Source organism: Mauremys mutica, chromosome 1, assembly GCF_020497125.1.
Source record: "Mauremys mutica isolate MM-2020 ecotype Southern chromosome 1, ASM2049712v1, whole genome shotgun sequence".
In the NCBI taxonomy this organism is placed as follows: Eukaryota; Metazoa; Chordata; order Testudines; family Geoemydidae; genus Mauremys; species Mauremys mutica.
The window spans coordinates 207007637-207023945 of record NC_059072.1 but is presented as its reverse complement, the minus strand read 5'-3'; the positions used below and the strand labels follow the sequence as shown (position 1 = coordinate 207023945).

The 16309-nt window shown below is 39.8% G+C and overlaps 1 protein-coding gene across 5 annotated transcripts in view; it reads right to left on the bottom strand.

Annotated features, from left to right (window-relative positions):
- Positions 1-613: 613 nt before the first annotated feature.
- The window catches only part of NDUFV3 (NADH:ubiquinone oxidoreductase subunit V3), an 85048-nt gene continuing 69352 nt past the window's right edge, over positions 614-16309 (bottom strand). For all 5 annotated transcript variants that reach the window (XM_045002568.1, XM_045002570.1, XM_045002567.1 and 2 more), the window contains 3 exons: positions 12666-12759; positions 4483-5451; positions 614-879 (listed from right to left, as the gene is read on the bottom strand). In XM_045002568.1, the coding sequence (XP_044858503.1) occupies positions 713-879; positions 4483-5451; positions 12666-12759 (1230 nt within the window). In that variant the 3' untranslated portion in view covers positions 614-712. The remainder of the gene's footprint in view (positions 880-4482; positions 5452-12665; positions 12760-16309) is intronic.

Sequence of the window (16309 nt, the reverse complement as noted above, 5' to 3'; positions counted from 1 at the left end):
TGCTGTGAATCAGACGGTAGGATCAAGGCCAAAGTTTAGAATCAGATACCTAACATTTGAGATGTAGTCAGCTTAGACCAGAGGTGGCCAAACTTACTGACCCTCTGAGCTGCATATGACAATCTTCAGAAGTTCAAGAGCCAGGGCGTCCAGGCAGAGCAGGGTTCAGCCCTGCGGCATGGTGGTGGGGCTAAGGCTTCTGCCTCGTAGGAAGGGAGGGTCTCGGGGCTTCAGCCCTGCTCCTGCTGAAGCCCTGAGCCCCAACAGATGCCTCCCATAGGGCTGAAGTCCCGAGACCTCCCTCTCCGCAGGACAGAAGCCGCTACTCCCATCTCCCCACCCCAGGGCAGAAACCCCAAGCTCCTCCCCCCAGCCTGATAGGCAGAGAATGGGGGGGCCCCTCCATGAGCCACACTTTAAAATGTAAAAAAGCTGTATGTGTCTTGCGAGCCACGGTTTGGCCACCCCTAGCTTAGACTACATCTTGTGTCAATATGCACTAGGATCTAGAAAAGCTAATTAAGAAGTCAGGGTGACTGATTTGTAACTCACTAATGGACTCTAACACATAGTGACTCTGATAGACAAGAAGACCGCATCAAAACCATCAGCGTAAATTACTGCAAGTTTATTTTTTACAATATGGACAGTGCAGCAGTGTCAGAGCAATTCATTCAAATAGGCTTCAACATTTGTTTTCATCTTGGCTCTTTTAGTGCCTTGGTGACAGCCTTCCAGAAGATGGCTGAGGCTGTCTGAATTGTGAGAGCTCCACATCAAAATCCACAAAGGTATACATGTTATACTCATGATGCTGGAGGTTCTTGTAGGTAGAATTATCAAATTCCTCCTGTGCAGATGCAGCAGCTGTTTTGGTCTCTGTGGAACAAAAATAAGACTAGTGAATCTAGTGATGCCAGAACAGAGATAACACTCTTTCTGACTGCATCAGTTCCATACAGTTGGAGACTCCTCATTCATGTAAGAAGGAAAAAAAACCCAAAAAAGTCAGCAGCTACAGTGTAAGGCTTAAGTTGCTAAACTTCTGTTTGTATCTTATAAGATACCAAAGAAGCACATCACACGTCTTTAAATGAAAACGCAGAACAACAGATTACTTGAATCAACTACCACAGGATTCCAAATATATGACTCCCTTACAGTGGAAAAAATTAGCAACAGTGCTTTTATTTCAACACACAAATTATTTACTATTGATGGATATGAGTCTGTCTCTCTTGAATGTTGCCTAGTATATACTTAATGTCACTTAGCTTTATTACATGGTTCCTCCCACAGCCAGAACATTAGGTGACACTCTTAGCAAGCCAAGAGATGCAAAAGAGCATTAATTACACATTTATATCTATCATGTCAGACCACAAAATAAGGACATTAAAACAAATTAAGCTGATGATCTTTCTAATAAAAACCTAGTTACAAAAAGGACTTCCACAAATTATTTCAACTGTGGCTGTATCAGAAAATATATCAAGGACTTTATATTTCAATTCCCCCACCCCCACAATATGAAATTCCTTGTATACGCTTTATTCTTTTCAAAACCTCACACTGGCTTTCTCTTCTAAAGAGATAATTCTGAATGAATAATAAAAAGCTTAAATTTCTGATACCACATATACTAAAGCTGACATTAATTTTTGTACTTTAGAAAAGATTACACTAGTTTAAATAAGATCTTTTATAACAACATTACTGTTCAATTCACTTTACCGCACAGGGAAATTGTGAGAAATTTTTTTCCAGAGCAAGAAAAGCAAAACAATATTTCCTATGCTAGCCTGTACTTTTATATAAAAAGGGTTGACAGTCAGAAAGAAAGTTAAGTGCAATCTAGCAATAAAAGTTCGTGCCACTTGTATGCAGTGGTTTGCATTTGTTTATTTTATATCAAAACCTTTACCTTCTACAGTTATTTGTTTTTTTTGGTAATGCGACAGTCTCCCAGAAAAACAAACAAGCAAGAAATAGAACATTGTGTTTTCTCCTTAATCCTCCTATATTGGTGCAGTGATACCATATGTTTCAACACATGGATCTGTTGCATTTTATAACTGAGACTCTTGCAAGTGTAACAAATCACAATTTTGTTTAAATGGCAGGTAGAACTATGAAGGTAAACAATCTAGTGCCTTCTATTCAGTTCCTAGCAGGACACATATCACAACAGAAACCACTACATACATATTTGAACCAGGTGTTGCAATCTTTGCTGGAAAGAGCTCAAAGAATAAGCTAGCTTAGAAAATAGTACAGTCAACCTGCAAGACAGGGTCCTTCTAAGTCAAGAGACAGATGCTCAGGAAAGAACAATCTCACTTTTTCCTGTCCATGATGCACTGCACTTGGTTCCTCAAAAGAAGACTTTATTCCTGAGTTCTTCCCCCATACTTCAATCTTCATATGCACTCTCTCTCAAGCAGAATGAGCTTTTCACATGATGTTCTTGTTAAGTGAGTCGGAGGTACACTTCTGAGTTACTTTGCTCGTAATTTTACTTACCAACAGCTAATGGCACATTTGTTTTGATGGATGTTTAGCATTCCTATTCCACTTTATGGGATGAAGCAGATTTAAAGTACAGATTTCTAAGTAGGAAAAATGTACAATATGTCTTGCAAGTTGGTCTGACTGCTGTGTTTGCAGATAAATGAAAGAAGAAACAGGAAGGAAATGTAGGTTACACAAAATCTGTGACCAGTGTTGTTAACTATTGCTCTTCTGTTTATAAAAAAAGACCAGCAAAAGACCAGCAACAATTTAAAAATTGTTAAATGAAAACCAGATTTTGCTGGTTTAAATAGGTGTAACTGAGAAGTAGCGCCTCCATTTACTTTAATGAAGTTACTCTAGATTTACTCTAATGAGTGAAAGCAGAACCCAGGCCACTGTTTAAAATATGAACTAGTTAAGAAAATGGTGCATACTTCACTTTGATGCAGCAGTGCATTTTAGAATAAAGCCTTTCTCCAACTCATCAGAGGTTAACTAGACCCATTCCTTTAATTTTCTAGTTACTTTCTAGGTGTTAACTACTGAAGGGAGTGACTGAAGCTACAGGGCTTGGCTCTCTAAAGATAGTATTGTGGGGAAAGAGAAGCATCAAATATAGACAACCATAGGGAATGGTGGTTTTCGGCTTTCATAAGTGCCTTCCGTTGGCTGTGTAGAAGAGCAAAAAGTTGGCAAGGTTAATCATAACAGTGATTGTATTTTAAAAATATTAAGGAAATATCCTTGGATTCTAACTCTGAAGGTAGGTCAAATTAATGGTTGACTTTTCCTTTAAATAAAACCTGCACCCCTTATGCCCAGCACTGTCTCCTGAAAATTGACATGCAAAAAGCATTACTTGTCAGCTAAGCCTCTTGCAAATAATTCTGATCTTGCAAATAGGCCTTATTTGTGCTTTCATCCTTGCAAGTAGGCAGGTTCTTTATATTAAGTGTGCTAGCAAAATGGTAGCCAGATTTTTGAATGTCAAAAACAGGACACCTAGCATTCTGATGGGCTGGAGGAAGAGAAGGATGCACCACAGAAGGTGTTGAACAAGTTGGGATGGAGAAATTTTTCCTTTTATTGGACTATGGGGAACACAGGAAGTATCTGGCAATGGGGCTGAGGGTGTGGGATTCATGCAACTTGTGGGTGGGAAACTGAATTGTTTAAGGAGACCAGTTATAACCAGGAAGGTTAGGCGAGATACAGATATATGGCTGGGAGATGATTTGGGGAAGGCATGATGTGTGACAGAGAAAGACATCAGTGCCCCTTTCTCCCCAGGCTATCTTATTGATTTCGTTGGGTCCTTTGCTGGCCTGACATATTGCTCACCTTACAAGTCTGCCTGTCTCACAGCTAACTCCTGCTCCTGTGATCTTCCTGTGCTATCCAAATCTGTTGCAATCTGTGGTATGGCAAAATTGAGGGAGACAGTGGCAGCATTTGAGCAAATGGGATGGTGGCACATTCAGCTCAGCAGAAAGGCAGCTACTGGGTTTGTATGCAGCAGTTATACAGGAAGAAAAAGGAGAGAATCCAGAGGTTGGGCACAGGTCGCTGGCTGTCTTCAATGTGGTTCTACTGAAAGTGCAACAAAATCCTGATTTTATTACAACAGACTATGACTAAAACAGTCCCTCGAAATGGGAACAAGCTTGGTTACCTTATCTGTTAACAAGTATAATGTTGATTTAAGAAAAAAATATGTTTCCTTCCACCATCATAACTAGAAGCTGCACATTAAAAAGAGAGAAAGTTTTTCAACATAAGTACATATGATAGCAAGAATTTATCACCAAGGTGTGACTATTTCCTCCACAATGTGCTATATCAGCTAGCTTTATAACAGAATATGGAGACTCCAGATCAAAGAGTTGATGATATAGATATAATTAAAAATGTTATTTCAAGCCCCAGCCCCAGAAGAACCAATATAGTTCAAACAATTTAAAGCTGTACCCTGTGTAGTGCCTTGCTCTTCAGTCTGAGCTCCAGCTTCTTGAATGATCTCCTCCTCTGTTGTAGTGTTTACCATGAAGGGTGTCTCCTTCAAAAACTCCTCTTGCAGTTTAGGAGAAGCTTTTTCTTTTATCTCAGTCTCCTGTACCTCCCTTGTCTTGGTTTCTTCCCATTTCAATAAAGTCAGCTTTTGTTCCACTTCTCGCTGAGGCCCTGGTGGAACTTTTAGCTGTGCTGCTGCTGGTGGAGCTCCAATGGGAGGCTCTGCCAAGTGCCTAGATTCCTTAAGTCTGACGGCTGTTGGCTTTTGGCTTTCTTTAGCCTGTGTTTTTAAGATTGACTTCTGCAAATCTGTCCCTTTTGGGCTTTGTTTCACGGAAGGTTCTCTTGTTTCTGACTTTAATATTTTACTGTTGGCTGTTGCTGTTTTACCAGACTCCATCTGCTTGATGTGAGGCACTTCAAATTCTGGTCTGGGCTTCTTCTTAGGTATATATTCTTCATCTCCTTTCTCGGACAAGCTCTCTTCTGCCAATGTCATTACCTTCACTGTTCTGTTCTCAAAAAAGAAGGGATCTCGTCTTGGAAACTCTACTCTGGTTTTAGTGGAAATTTCTGAGGCACTATCTTCTTCATCAGAATCAGAGCTAGAATCTGATTCAGAGCTGGATGAAGACTCTTCCTCAGCCAACTTCTTGCTCAAGCCTCCTCTTCTTGTGATAGAAGCCTTTCCCTCAAGTGAGGAAAGTGTTACTCGCTCAGGAAATGCTACCAAAGTTTTTCTTGACAAGAATTTCCTCACCTCTTCATCCGTAAGCTTTAAAGCTTCATCATTGCTAGCACTAGTTATGATCTTGATCTCAACTTTATTTGCAGATGGTGGATGAGAACTAGGAAACAACTTTTTAGGGAATTCAACTGTTGTTTTGGTGGCCAGCAGTTTGGTGCTCTCCTGAGGTGCCACCACATCTAGGAAATGGCATAAAGAGGATTATTATCATTTCTGACACTCCTGTTAATTTGGAGATCCTAAACATCCAACGTTAAGTTTCTGAACTGCTCTGGTATAAAAATCAAATTTGAAAATGTTATTTCATTAATTGCACAACCCTGGAAGAGACTGCTACATTTTCCATATTGTGCATATATTTGAAGTGGTAAAAATAAGAACTCTACTTAGCATCAGACATTCTTTACTGCTAGAACTGGAACTCATGAGAGATCTGGCTTTTGTTCCTTGCTGTGTCTGAATTCTTGTGAGAGCTCTGCAATGTCACTTTCGTTCTCTGTGCCTCAATTCCCCATCAGTAAAGAGGGGACAAAAATATCTTCCTATTTCACAAGGGTGTTAGAAGAAATTCATTACTGCATGTGAGGTACTCAGATACTACAGTGATAAATATTATATATAAACCTAAGAACAAGACAAAGAACAATAATTACTGAGTGATCATTTTGATAATCATCACAACAGAATAGCTATCTTCATAAGCAACAGAGGGATAACTCATGAATGTTGCTTAGATGGCTAAATGTCTTTCCCTTGTTCAAGACCTCATATACAGTATAAAGTAACTGGTTGTAAAAATGTCCCTATAATTTACCTGCTGAATTGTTACATAAAACCACAAAATGCTGCCCCTTCCTCTTCTTGAGCTTTTCCACTTACTATTTTACCTTCCTGCCTTCTTCCTCTCTGTCTGTTTCTCTGTGCTGGGAGTTCTCCACATGGACATTTCAGTGGATTTCCTGATTCTGTCATCAGCTCTCTGATTATTCCATACTGGGGACAGTAGCAAGCTAAGAGAAATTGCCAGCTCGCCACTCTTTCTCTGAGTAGAGGTGGATACCGCCACTAAAGTTTACTGTCCAGATTGGGGATGCTGGAAAGAAAGCAGTAACTTCTAAACTGTTACCCACCCATGGGCCTTAGGTACTCAAGGCAGATTGTGTGGCCTGCTAGAGGAGTGGAAGACCAGTGACAGACTATTCTTGTGAGGACAGGGAGAGCTTCAGGAAGAACTGGCAGCTGCCATGCAGCACTACTAAACTCTCCCACAAATAGCTGCATGATTCCCACTTTGGTGGGTAGTTTAGTGCAGCTCTGCCACATAACTTGGAAGTCCATGCTGCGTAACTTGGATCTAATGTACCACATAGTTCACAGGGTATTGATTATTTCTACACATACTTTTTCCACCAGTTTTACAGTTATGGAGATTAATTGGGATGTATGAGAAATAAGCGATTCTGAGTACAGTTAAGTCTTCAGCAACATGCGAGTTAAGACATCAGTAAAGTCACAGATGCGTGAAATTAAAAACATTTCATGAAGAGAAATATGGTAATTTTATTTATATTTCAAATACAGTAGTTTAAAATCCTGATTTATTATATAGGTATTATTTACTTAAAAATAATTTCCGAGACACAAAATGTATGTAAGGCACAGCAAAATCAAATACTGCGTCATCAACCCAGACACCATGGTCTACAGACATTGTCACCGATATTTGAGAAAGTTTATTCAAATATAAAAAGATCTTGTACTAAATACACAGGAAGTGGCAAGGTAAACACAAGAGTTGGGGGTGGGGGAAGGGAGTATCAACAGAGCAAAAGCTGGAGCTGTGTTAATGCTGGGAAGTCTTTAGAAACTGAACAAAAGAAGGCAGCAGCAATACTGAAATGGAGCATTAATACTGGACATCATTAAAGACTGGAAAAAAAGAATATGATTTAAAATTCAGTGAATAATGAAATATATTTGTCAGCATATATCATTAACCATGCGATCAAATTATTAATGGTATAGAAGTTTAGTTAGGCACTCAGCAGAAGAGCATTTTCACAAAGTCAGTGGCTATATTAACAAGCTTTTTGACTAGCAATATTAAGGTGCTTCAAGCTTTGTAGCACAGGATGCACTCACCTAGGGATAGCTCAGTGGTTTGAGCATTGGCCTACTAAATTCAGGGGTGAGAGTTCAATCCTTGAGGGGGCCATTTAGGGCAGAGATTGGTCCTGCTTTGAACAGGGGGTTGGATTAAATGACCTCCTGAGGTCCCTTCCAACCCCGATATTCTATTAACTAATATTGAACTGAACTGGCTCTGTTGGAACAATGACACGTCCCTGTCAGTGGCTGGCATGGACATATTATCCTCATGAGTAACTTAGAAGATAAACATAACAGTGGTATCATTAGCAGAGGCTCTATATCAGCGGTTGGCAACCTCTGGCACGCTGCTTGCCGGGGTAAGCACCCTGGCGGGCCGGGCCAGTTTGTTTACCTGCTGCGTCAGCAGGTTTGGCTGATCACGGCTCCCACTGGCCACGGATTGCCGTCCCAGGCCAATGGGGGCGGCAGGAAGCCGTGGCCAGCACATCCCTCAGCTCGCGGCGCTTCCCGCCATCGTTGGCCTGGGATGGCAAACTGCGGCCAGTGGGAGCCGTGATCAGCCAAACCTGCTGACGCAGCAGGTAAACAAACTGGCCTGGCCCGCATGCCAGAGGTTGCTGACCCCTGCTCTAAATGATAGAAAACAGCAGCCAATAGGACTAGTAGAACCAGTTTAAAATGTGTTCATTGTCAGAAAAGTAGAATATGGAAATGTCATTTTTGTTCCCCGTCAGTGATTTCTACAACAAATGTGTTCATTTTTATCAAGACAAAGAAGATTTTCACAGCCTCCTCAAGCTGGGATCTGAAAAATCAGGCTGTGTTCCATGTATTTTTATTACCAATAGAATACACTGGATGGAATAATCATGTACTCAAAGGAAGATGTCCTAATTGGTCTTTTTCTACACTATTCAGAGACTTACAAGAGTTAGAGATTCCAGAAATTGATGCTATGATACTACAGTGATGACAACCCTAAATGTACCATAAATAATTATTGTTTTATGTATATTTTTAGCAAAACCATGCTTCAAAACAAAGATACTATAAAAACAGTACCTGGCAGCAGCTATTGATTTAAAATATTTTAAGTTTGCACTTCTCTGAGCATTATCAATAATGACTGGAAGGCAGCAAAGGCCCTCAGGTAGGATATCCAAGCTTTTATTTCCCAAGCTTTTTCAGAGATCAAAGTTAGGAATTGAGAGAGTTTGTTTTGGAGAAATCTTTTCAAGCAGGTTCTTTTTAATCTGTCTTTGACATGTTTGATTATTAAGTTATTTAAATTTTGCATATGCCTAGAAAATAACTTAGAGATGCAATGTCACATCTGAACTAATAAAAATAGGGTTCTAACTATATGTTATTTTCTAACAAGATATGCTCAGTCCTAGCTTCCTAAAAAATACTGAAAAATGGAAAGTTTGGGTCTGATGTACATGTGCATGTAAAAAGCTTAAATTACAAGCAACCAACATGATTGTTATGGATCAGATACTACCATTTTCCACTTCTTCATAAAATCCCATTCAGTATTTTCATAAAATAATGCTAAACTAAGATTGAGGGCATTTAAGCAACTGTTTCCATTTTTTATGAAAACATCAAAAATACAAGACATTGGCCCCAACTCTCTGAAGGGATCCACAAGCACATGCTCTTGAAGTCCATGGGACTATGCTCAGGAATAAGAGTACACAATTCTGAATTATTTTTGTAGTATTAGGGCCTTAATCTTTACTCTGGTCAATTTCTATTTACAAACAGGTAGCTGAAATTGTTGCTCAACTTTTACTCACTTTAAGTGATAAAAAAATGACAGGATCTAGATATTACAGCATTTTATAAAGTCTCTATCTCAGGGTGGATAATAATCGGTTGATTTTTAAAATTTAAATTAAATACAGGTTTATTTTAAAAAACTATTTAAAATTAAATTTGAAATTGTGACAAGCTATATTAAAATCTAAACTTTTTAGAATCTATAAAATCATTTAAATAATACTAAGCAGTACATTTGCTGCCAAGTTTGAAAGAAAGTCAAATCACTGAATTCGTGGAAGTTACTGGCTAAGCAATTGGAACGAAAGTTTGAAGTGCTAAACCTGCTTTTGACAGCCGTAGCCTCTTCTTCAAGTGCATAGAGAACTGTTTCAGTTTATTCAACTAGTTCAGTTCAATGATTAGTTCATTCAAAGTTAAGAAACCAATTTCTGTATTCAGTAAAACAGGAAGGCTTGTTTTCCTCTTCCAATCCTAAAACAAGATGTGAGGGGATGAGACCTACTAGTTCTAAAATCTTGAAGGGCTGGTAACCTAGAAACAATCAGTTGAATACACTAACTACAAATAATGCTTCCTTTGTTTAATAAGGAAGTTAGTTTTATATGCAAAACATGTTTTGATAAATATTTTTTTCTTACATATATAGCACATAAAAGGTAGTTTTATTTAACTAATAATAACTATTTTAAAAGGTTTCTGTGCATTTAATTGAATTTTAATTTCCATCCAAATAAAGGCGGATACAAATCATAATCTAAGAAGAAATGCATCATTAACCTTTTTCTAACATAAGGTAAAAGATTAATAATCCAAATATAAATAAATTAAACTACATAATTGATTAAACAAACATGTATAGAAATAGTGTATCCTCCTTGTTTGCAAAAAGCACCAAATTTATTGTAATGGCTATATTTAAATACAAATTAACATGTTTTAATCGTTAACAACCAATGAGAATCACTTTCTTTAGGAAAATAACTAAAAAAGTATAAATGCAAAACGAGATTAAAATCCATTATTTAAATCAAGGTTTTCTGGTCACGGATTTGAATCATGATTAAAGTCCATGATTTAAAATCAATCTATCCTGTTCTCTCCTTTTGAAATTTCCATCCAGATTCTGACTTAGGTCACAGGCAGAGATGATCCGAATACCCCTGAGCTTTCTGAGTGTTTCGAAGTTCCAACCCAGATCTGTATTCTACTTAGTTTGCAAGCTCCTCAGGGGAAGGACTGCTTTTTGTTCCATGTTTGTACAGCATCCAGCACAATGGGCCCTGATCCATAACTGGGGCCCCTAGGTGCTAGTGCAATACCAACATTATCTTGCAAATAGTACCTGTCTTTATAATGGGCCACACCCCCAACCCACCAGAGGCCAATGTCCCAGGCTCTGAGGGGAATGTTTGAAGTCCAGATCCAAGTTTTACAGTTTATACCCATCTCTAGTTACAGGTGAAAAGTGAATTTTGAAGACTCATTGCAGTCACTTTTTGTCCACATGCCAAAGCCACTTCATACTGGGATCCCAGCAATCTGCTAAACTGAGGCCAAAAAATCCAATAGCTTAGCTGTTGCAGGTAAGATTTGAGGTGTATTGGCTGCACTGGGGTGGGCAGGAAAGAAATGTTTGGCTTAAAACAGTGGTTCTTAACCAGGGGTCCAGGGCCCTCCGGGGGGGCCACGAGCAGGATTCAGAGGGGCCACCAAACAGGACCAGCGTTAGACTCGCTGAGGCCCAGGACAGAAAGCCAAAGCCCCACAGCCTGGGGCTGAAGCCCAGAGCCCTGCCACCTGGAGCTGAAGAAGCCGCCTTAGAAACTTAGCTTCATGGTGGCCCTGTGGTTTGAGGCCCCAGGCAATTGTCCTGCTTGCTACCCCTTAATGCCAGCCCTGCTGTTTATATGCAGAAAACTAGATGTTGTGAAACAGGTGGGCCAGGGAGTTTTTATAACATGGGGGGGGGGGGGGCTTCAGAAAAAAAAAGTCTACATTTTGCCTGATACAAACCAGTTGCTACTAGTCCTTTGCTAACATGGGCGTGTGGCAAAGCCCATCTGTTTGATAAGCACTAGTGCAGGTGGAGGCAGTTGAGGGTGGAATTTCCATGTGGTGAGGGGTTTAAGCTTTATTGGTTTGCTGATTCACAATAAGATGAAGTGTGGTGAGAAGCTGTTGTTTTGGACAGTGTTTCATATGGTCCTATAGTGTGTATATATATATTTTAATTACTTCTAGGTTCATTCTGTGCCAAAAAAAATAAAAATCCGGTGCACAATATTTTAAAATTCTGCAAATGTTATTTGTCAAAATAACACTCCATAATTGCGCCAGTTTCAATTATTTTGGTAATTTATTTCAAAATACCTGTCTGCAAGTATGTCTGTAACACTACAGACACACACAAAAATTCCCCCAGGAGTAGAGAGTTAAAGAAACCTCTATGACAACCCAGTTCCTGTTTTTCTGCCCTCTTCGCTGCCCCTCCAAGCCCAGCCAGGGGGCTAGATACCCACAAACCCTTCCCCCACCCCCCAAGCCCAGCCGCAGGGCCTGCCAGCCAATACACCCAAACCACCTCCTCCCGAGATCCCAGCCGCGGGGTCCCCCAGCTCAGACACCTGCACCCCCTCCCCCCAGAGCCCAGCCCAGTCACCCCTTACCCCGAGAGAGAGAAAGCCTGATTCTATGCAAGCCTGGAACTGAGTGTTTCCTCTGCGCCACGCTCTCCTTCCCTCAGGGCATGCTGGGAACTGCAGCTGTCAGGAACCCTCTAGCTCAGGAGTTCTCAAACTGGGGGTCGGGACCCCTCAGGGGGTTGTTAGGTTATTACATGGTGGGGTCGTGAGCTGTCAGCCTCTACCCCAAACCCCGCTTTGCCTCCAGCACTTATAATGGTGTTAAATATATTAAAAAGTGTTTTTAGTTTATTGGGGGGGGGTGCACTCAGAGGCTTGCTGTGTGAAAGAGGTCGTCAATACAAAAGTTTGAGAACCACAGCTCTAGCTCCTTCTCCCTCCCCCCAGCGATGTCTTCTATGTGCAGGCTGGGTTCTGCTGGGTCCAGCAGTCCCTAGTGGCGGCTAGCAGCACTGCAGCCCATTTCTGTGGGGAAAAGGAAATTCTGCGCACATGTTAATTTCAGCAAAATTCTGCATTGCACAGTGGCATAGAATTCCCCCAGGAGTATTAAATGTATGTCACAGGTGTCCAAAGTGTGGGAGTCCTTTGATATGGATTATGTTTAAAATGAAAATCAAAAATTGATAAAATTGCCCCTCCCCTTTTAGATGTATAAATAGTTACATGACACAGAAGAATAAATCAAAATTTGTAATCTGGACATTCTACAGACTAAAAGCCATTCAAATTGCTTCTTGTTAAATACTAAATGAAAAATAAAGTTTCTATTAGCTGTGCACCTATTTTAATGAGCTCATATACATGACAAATGCACACAACCATCAATTTAAGAAAAATAAACATCTTACTCTTTTCTTGACTTTTTTTAGAGCCCTCTGATTTGGTGCAGAGAGAAAGAGATGGAGAGAGGCTTCGAAGTCCCCATGCTTCTAGCTGTAAAGTCTGCAAAATTAAAATAAAATAAAAAAAAAGATTTGTTTGATTAGATAAAACTTTGATTTTTCATCTGCAGTGTTCTTCTGATTTACTGTTAACTACCGTTTTGCGTAAGGTGCAAAGAGGGATGACTGACGTGAATTCCCTGGATGCAGTACAAAGGTGATGGTGGAATGGTTATCTCATTGGGATTCCTCTCACAGATTTGCTTTCTGTGAAACAGCAGAGACTATAATCAGAAATTCCTGTTCCTAAATTATACAGATAAAATACTGATGCTATCTGTGTATACCACTTATACTAAGGAATAATACTGTTAAACTAAGCAAACATTTAAAAGTATGGAAGGAAACAGGTAAAGCTAGATAGTTAAACACACTCAGCTCATAGAATCTCTTACAGTATGATTTTATAGACCAGAAACCCTCATGACATCCACTCACTCTACATTACATCAAATACAAAAATGTTAAAAGAACATTAGTTAGGTTGCAGAAGCCAAGCACTCACACTTTGGGAACTGCTAGATTTACCATTATCTGTCCTCCTTGCACATCCAAGCTGTGCACTGAAGAGGAGCCTGTGGAAAAGACGGTATGCTAACATGTAACTGCAAGATCCTAATGCATATGCACAAGGAAGCCAAGTTAAGGTTGCATGAACAACCATAAACCTGTATGCAGTGTTGTTGAAGCAGTGTTGGTTCCAGGATTTTAGAGAGACAAGGTAGGTGAGGTAATATCTTTTATTGGTCCAACTTCTGTTGGTGAGAGAGACATGCTTTCTTCACAGGTCACGGTTTGGATGGAGCCCAATCTTGCTCTCTTTTTCCTACCTGGAAGTTGGAAGGGCTTCTACAACAAAGGTGCCCCCTAGGAGGGTATGTGGCATGAGACACTGGAACCACAAGCTGGGTCTGGAGAGAATTTATGGAGGGAACCCAGCTCCAGCCTCTCTCCACTGCCCTGGCTACTCTCGTAACAGCTGCTCTGGCAGCAGAGTATCTGCTGCTTGTTCAGTACTCAGGCCAGGTTCTTTGTAATGGTCAGGGTTTCTGGTAAGCTGCAAAAAGGATCCATTACATTCTCTATAACGGAAACATTAGGCAACCTAGGGTGACCAGACGTCCAGATAAAATCGGGACCCATTCCAATATTCAGTCGTTTGTCCTACATCCCGACGGATGTATGGTCGGGATACCATTTGTCCCTATATTCTGGCTCGGGGCTTTTTTTGGAGGGGTGGGGGGACACTTTGGCAGTGCTCCAGACCTGCCCTCCCAATGTGTCCCAATATTTTGTTCATGTAATCTTGTCACCCTTAGGCAACCTAAATATAGGGGTTTCTACCAGCTCCCCCTTATGCAGTTCCAGTGCAGGCTACAAACTCTATTAAGTCATGACTCTCCTGCTTCATATGGTTTGGAGTTCCCTTCAGTCCCCTCAACATTATTAGCCTGATACACCAAAATTGTGCTTTTTACTCTCTCGTATACATGCCAGACAACATTCCTCCATCACAACCACATTTTATTGTCTATTCTCAATACACATTCCAGAAACACCTTATGGAATATTATTAGATGGAATTTGAAAGGGGGGGGGAGGGGGAAGAGATTGGAGAGGCAAATCCAATCTAATTTATCCATGCTTCTTATATGGATTAGAAAAACCATTACACCTTCCCCATTTTGAATTGGAGACCAACACCTACCACTCATAAACAGACCACATATTTACCTACATCCAATCAATTCTACACAAACACCCCAATCATCAACCCGACTATTATGGCCAGAATAGAAGAGTGTTTCCAATGTGTCTATAAAATGTATCACATTTTCATTTGCAGACAACTATTGCAAAAATTTCTCAAAAGTTGTGGTTATGAAATACGTATATCAAAGCTGGATGCAGGCAGTTAGGACTGTTCTGAGCGAGGGCAATGTGATTTTACACATGCATCTGTAAGATTCTATGAACTGTGAATACATTTAAGTATTTATTTACCTACCCTTCACTATTTATTTCCTTGCTTTTAAAACGTTCAGTAATTTTAGGGAGGCTGGGAGGGTGGGGGGAAGACTACAAATTTAAAAAACCTTGTAAAAGCAGCAAAGAGTCCTGTGGCACCTTACAGACTAACAGACGTATTGGAGCATGAGCTTTCGTGGGTGAATACCCGCTTCGTCAGATGCACGTATTCACCCACGAAAGCTCATGCTCCAATACGTCTGTTAGTCTATAAGGTGCCACAGGACTCTTTGCTGCTTTTACAGATCCAGACTAACACGGCTACCCCTCTGATACAAAAAACCGGGTAGCGTTCCTTAACTTACACAGTAGCAAAGTTCATGTTCATTTAAAAGAAAACAGCTATAGAGCACTTACAAGTTTAAAAATTTCACATGTTCATGGCTTCCCATAGCTCACTCTGCAAATTTTAAACTGTACTGTAAAACCAGGTCAGGGGACAACTATTTTGTTACCAGAGCCTCTGACTCAGTTATTTATGTAGCACAGAAAGGGCCAAAATGCGCTTCCAAAACTTACATTATTGGCATTATCCAAATTTTGAGTCCAAAGAAAATACCTTTGAGTTTTACTCCTTTTCTGATCAAGAAGAAATTTCACAAAACAATCTTTTGCACTTATACTTCTGGAGAGTAGCTATATTAGAAAAAAATAATAGTACTCGTACTGCAGCAGCCAGATAACAACAATGCTTAGACCCAAATTTCATGATACAGTGATAAAAATGCCCCTCGAGGCCAAAGCTGAAGCTGTTTCACGCAGCTGCTGTAATACAGGTACTCATTTTTTCTATTTTAGACAAAACTGAACCATCTCTGCTGGAAAGGTTTCAAGGGCTTCCCCTGCCCTGCAACCAATTAACCATTTTTCCAGAAGGGTCAAGGTAATGCTGCCCAGTGTGCATTCAAGCATTATAGTGTTATTCTGTAGAGCAATTATTTGTTGTTTATACTGTTTCCTTCCAGAATGACATTTTTGGCCGTATTGGATCATGTTTTACATTCTGCCATATTGTGTCCTAGTTTATATTATGTTGCACTAAAAGGAAAAACACAGAAAAAGTAAACAGCAAGTAAAGCTCAAATATTTGTTGACACTGTGGGCTACACTCAAAGTATGCAGTAGTGAACAATCCTGTTTTGGTAGAAAAAGATACATAGTTTGGCAGAAATCAATTTAAAAAATAATAATTTGGAAGATAATAGTAATGTTTATTTTTAAACATTTTTATCTATTTAAATTTTCACAATAGCAGGAAATTCTGAGGGATGTCGGACAATAATTATTTAATGACAGTAGGTGTTGAGATTCAAAAAGTTAAAGCATAACAACTGTTAAAACACTAATTGTCAACATCACACATCAAAATAGACAAAGTATATCCTTAAATCTAACTAATAAATTCTTACTTTAATAAATAATTTCGTACTTTGCCTATCTGTACATTTCATTTCATCAATAGAAATATTTTTGTCAGTTTATGTGTGTACACTGAAATTGACATTTACTGATAAAAATCTAAT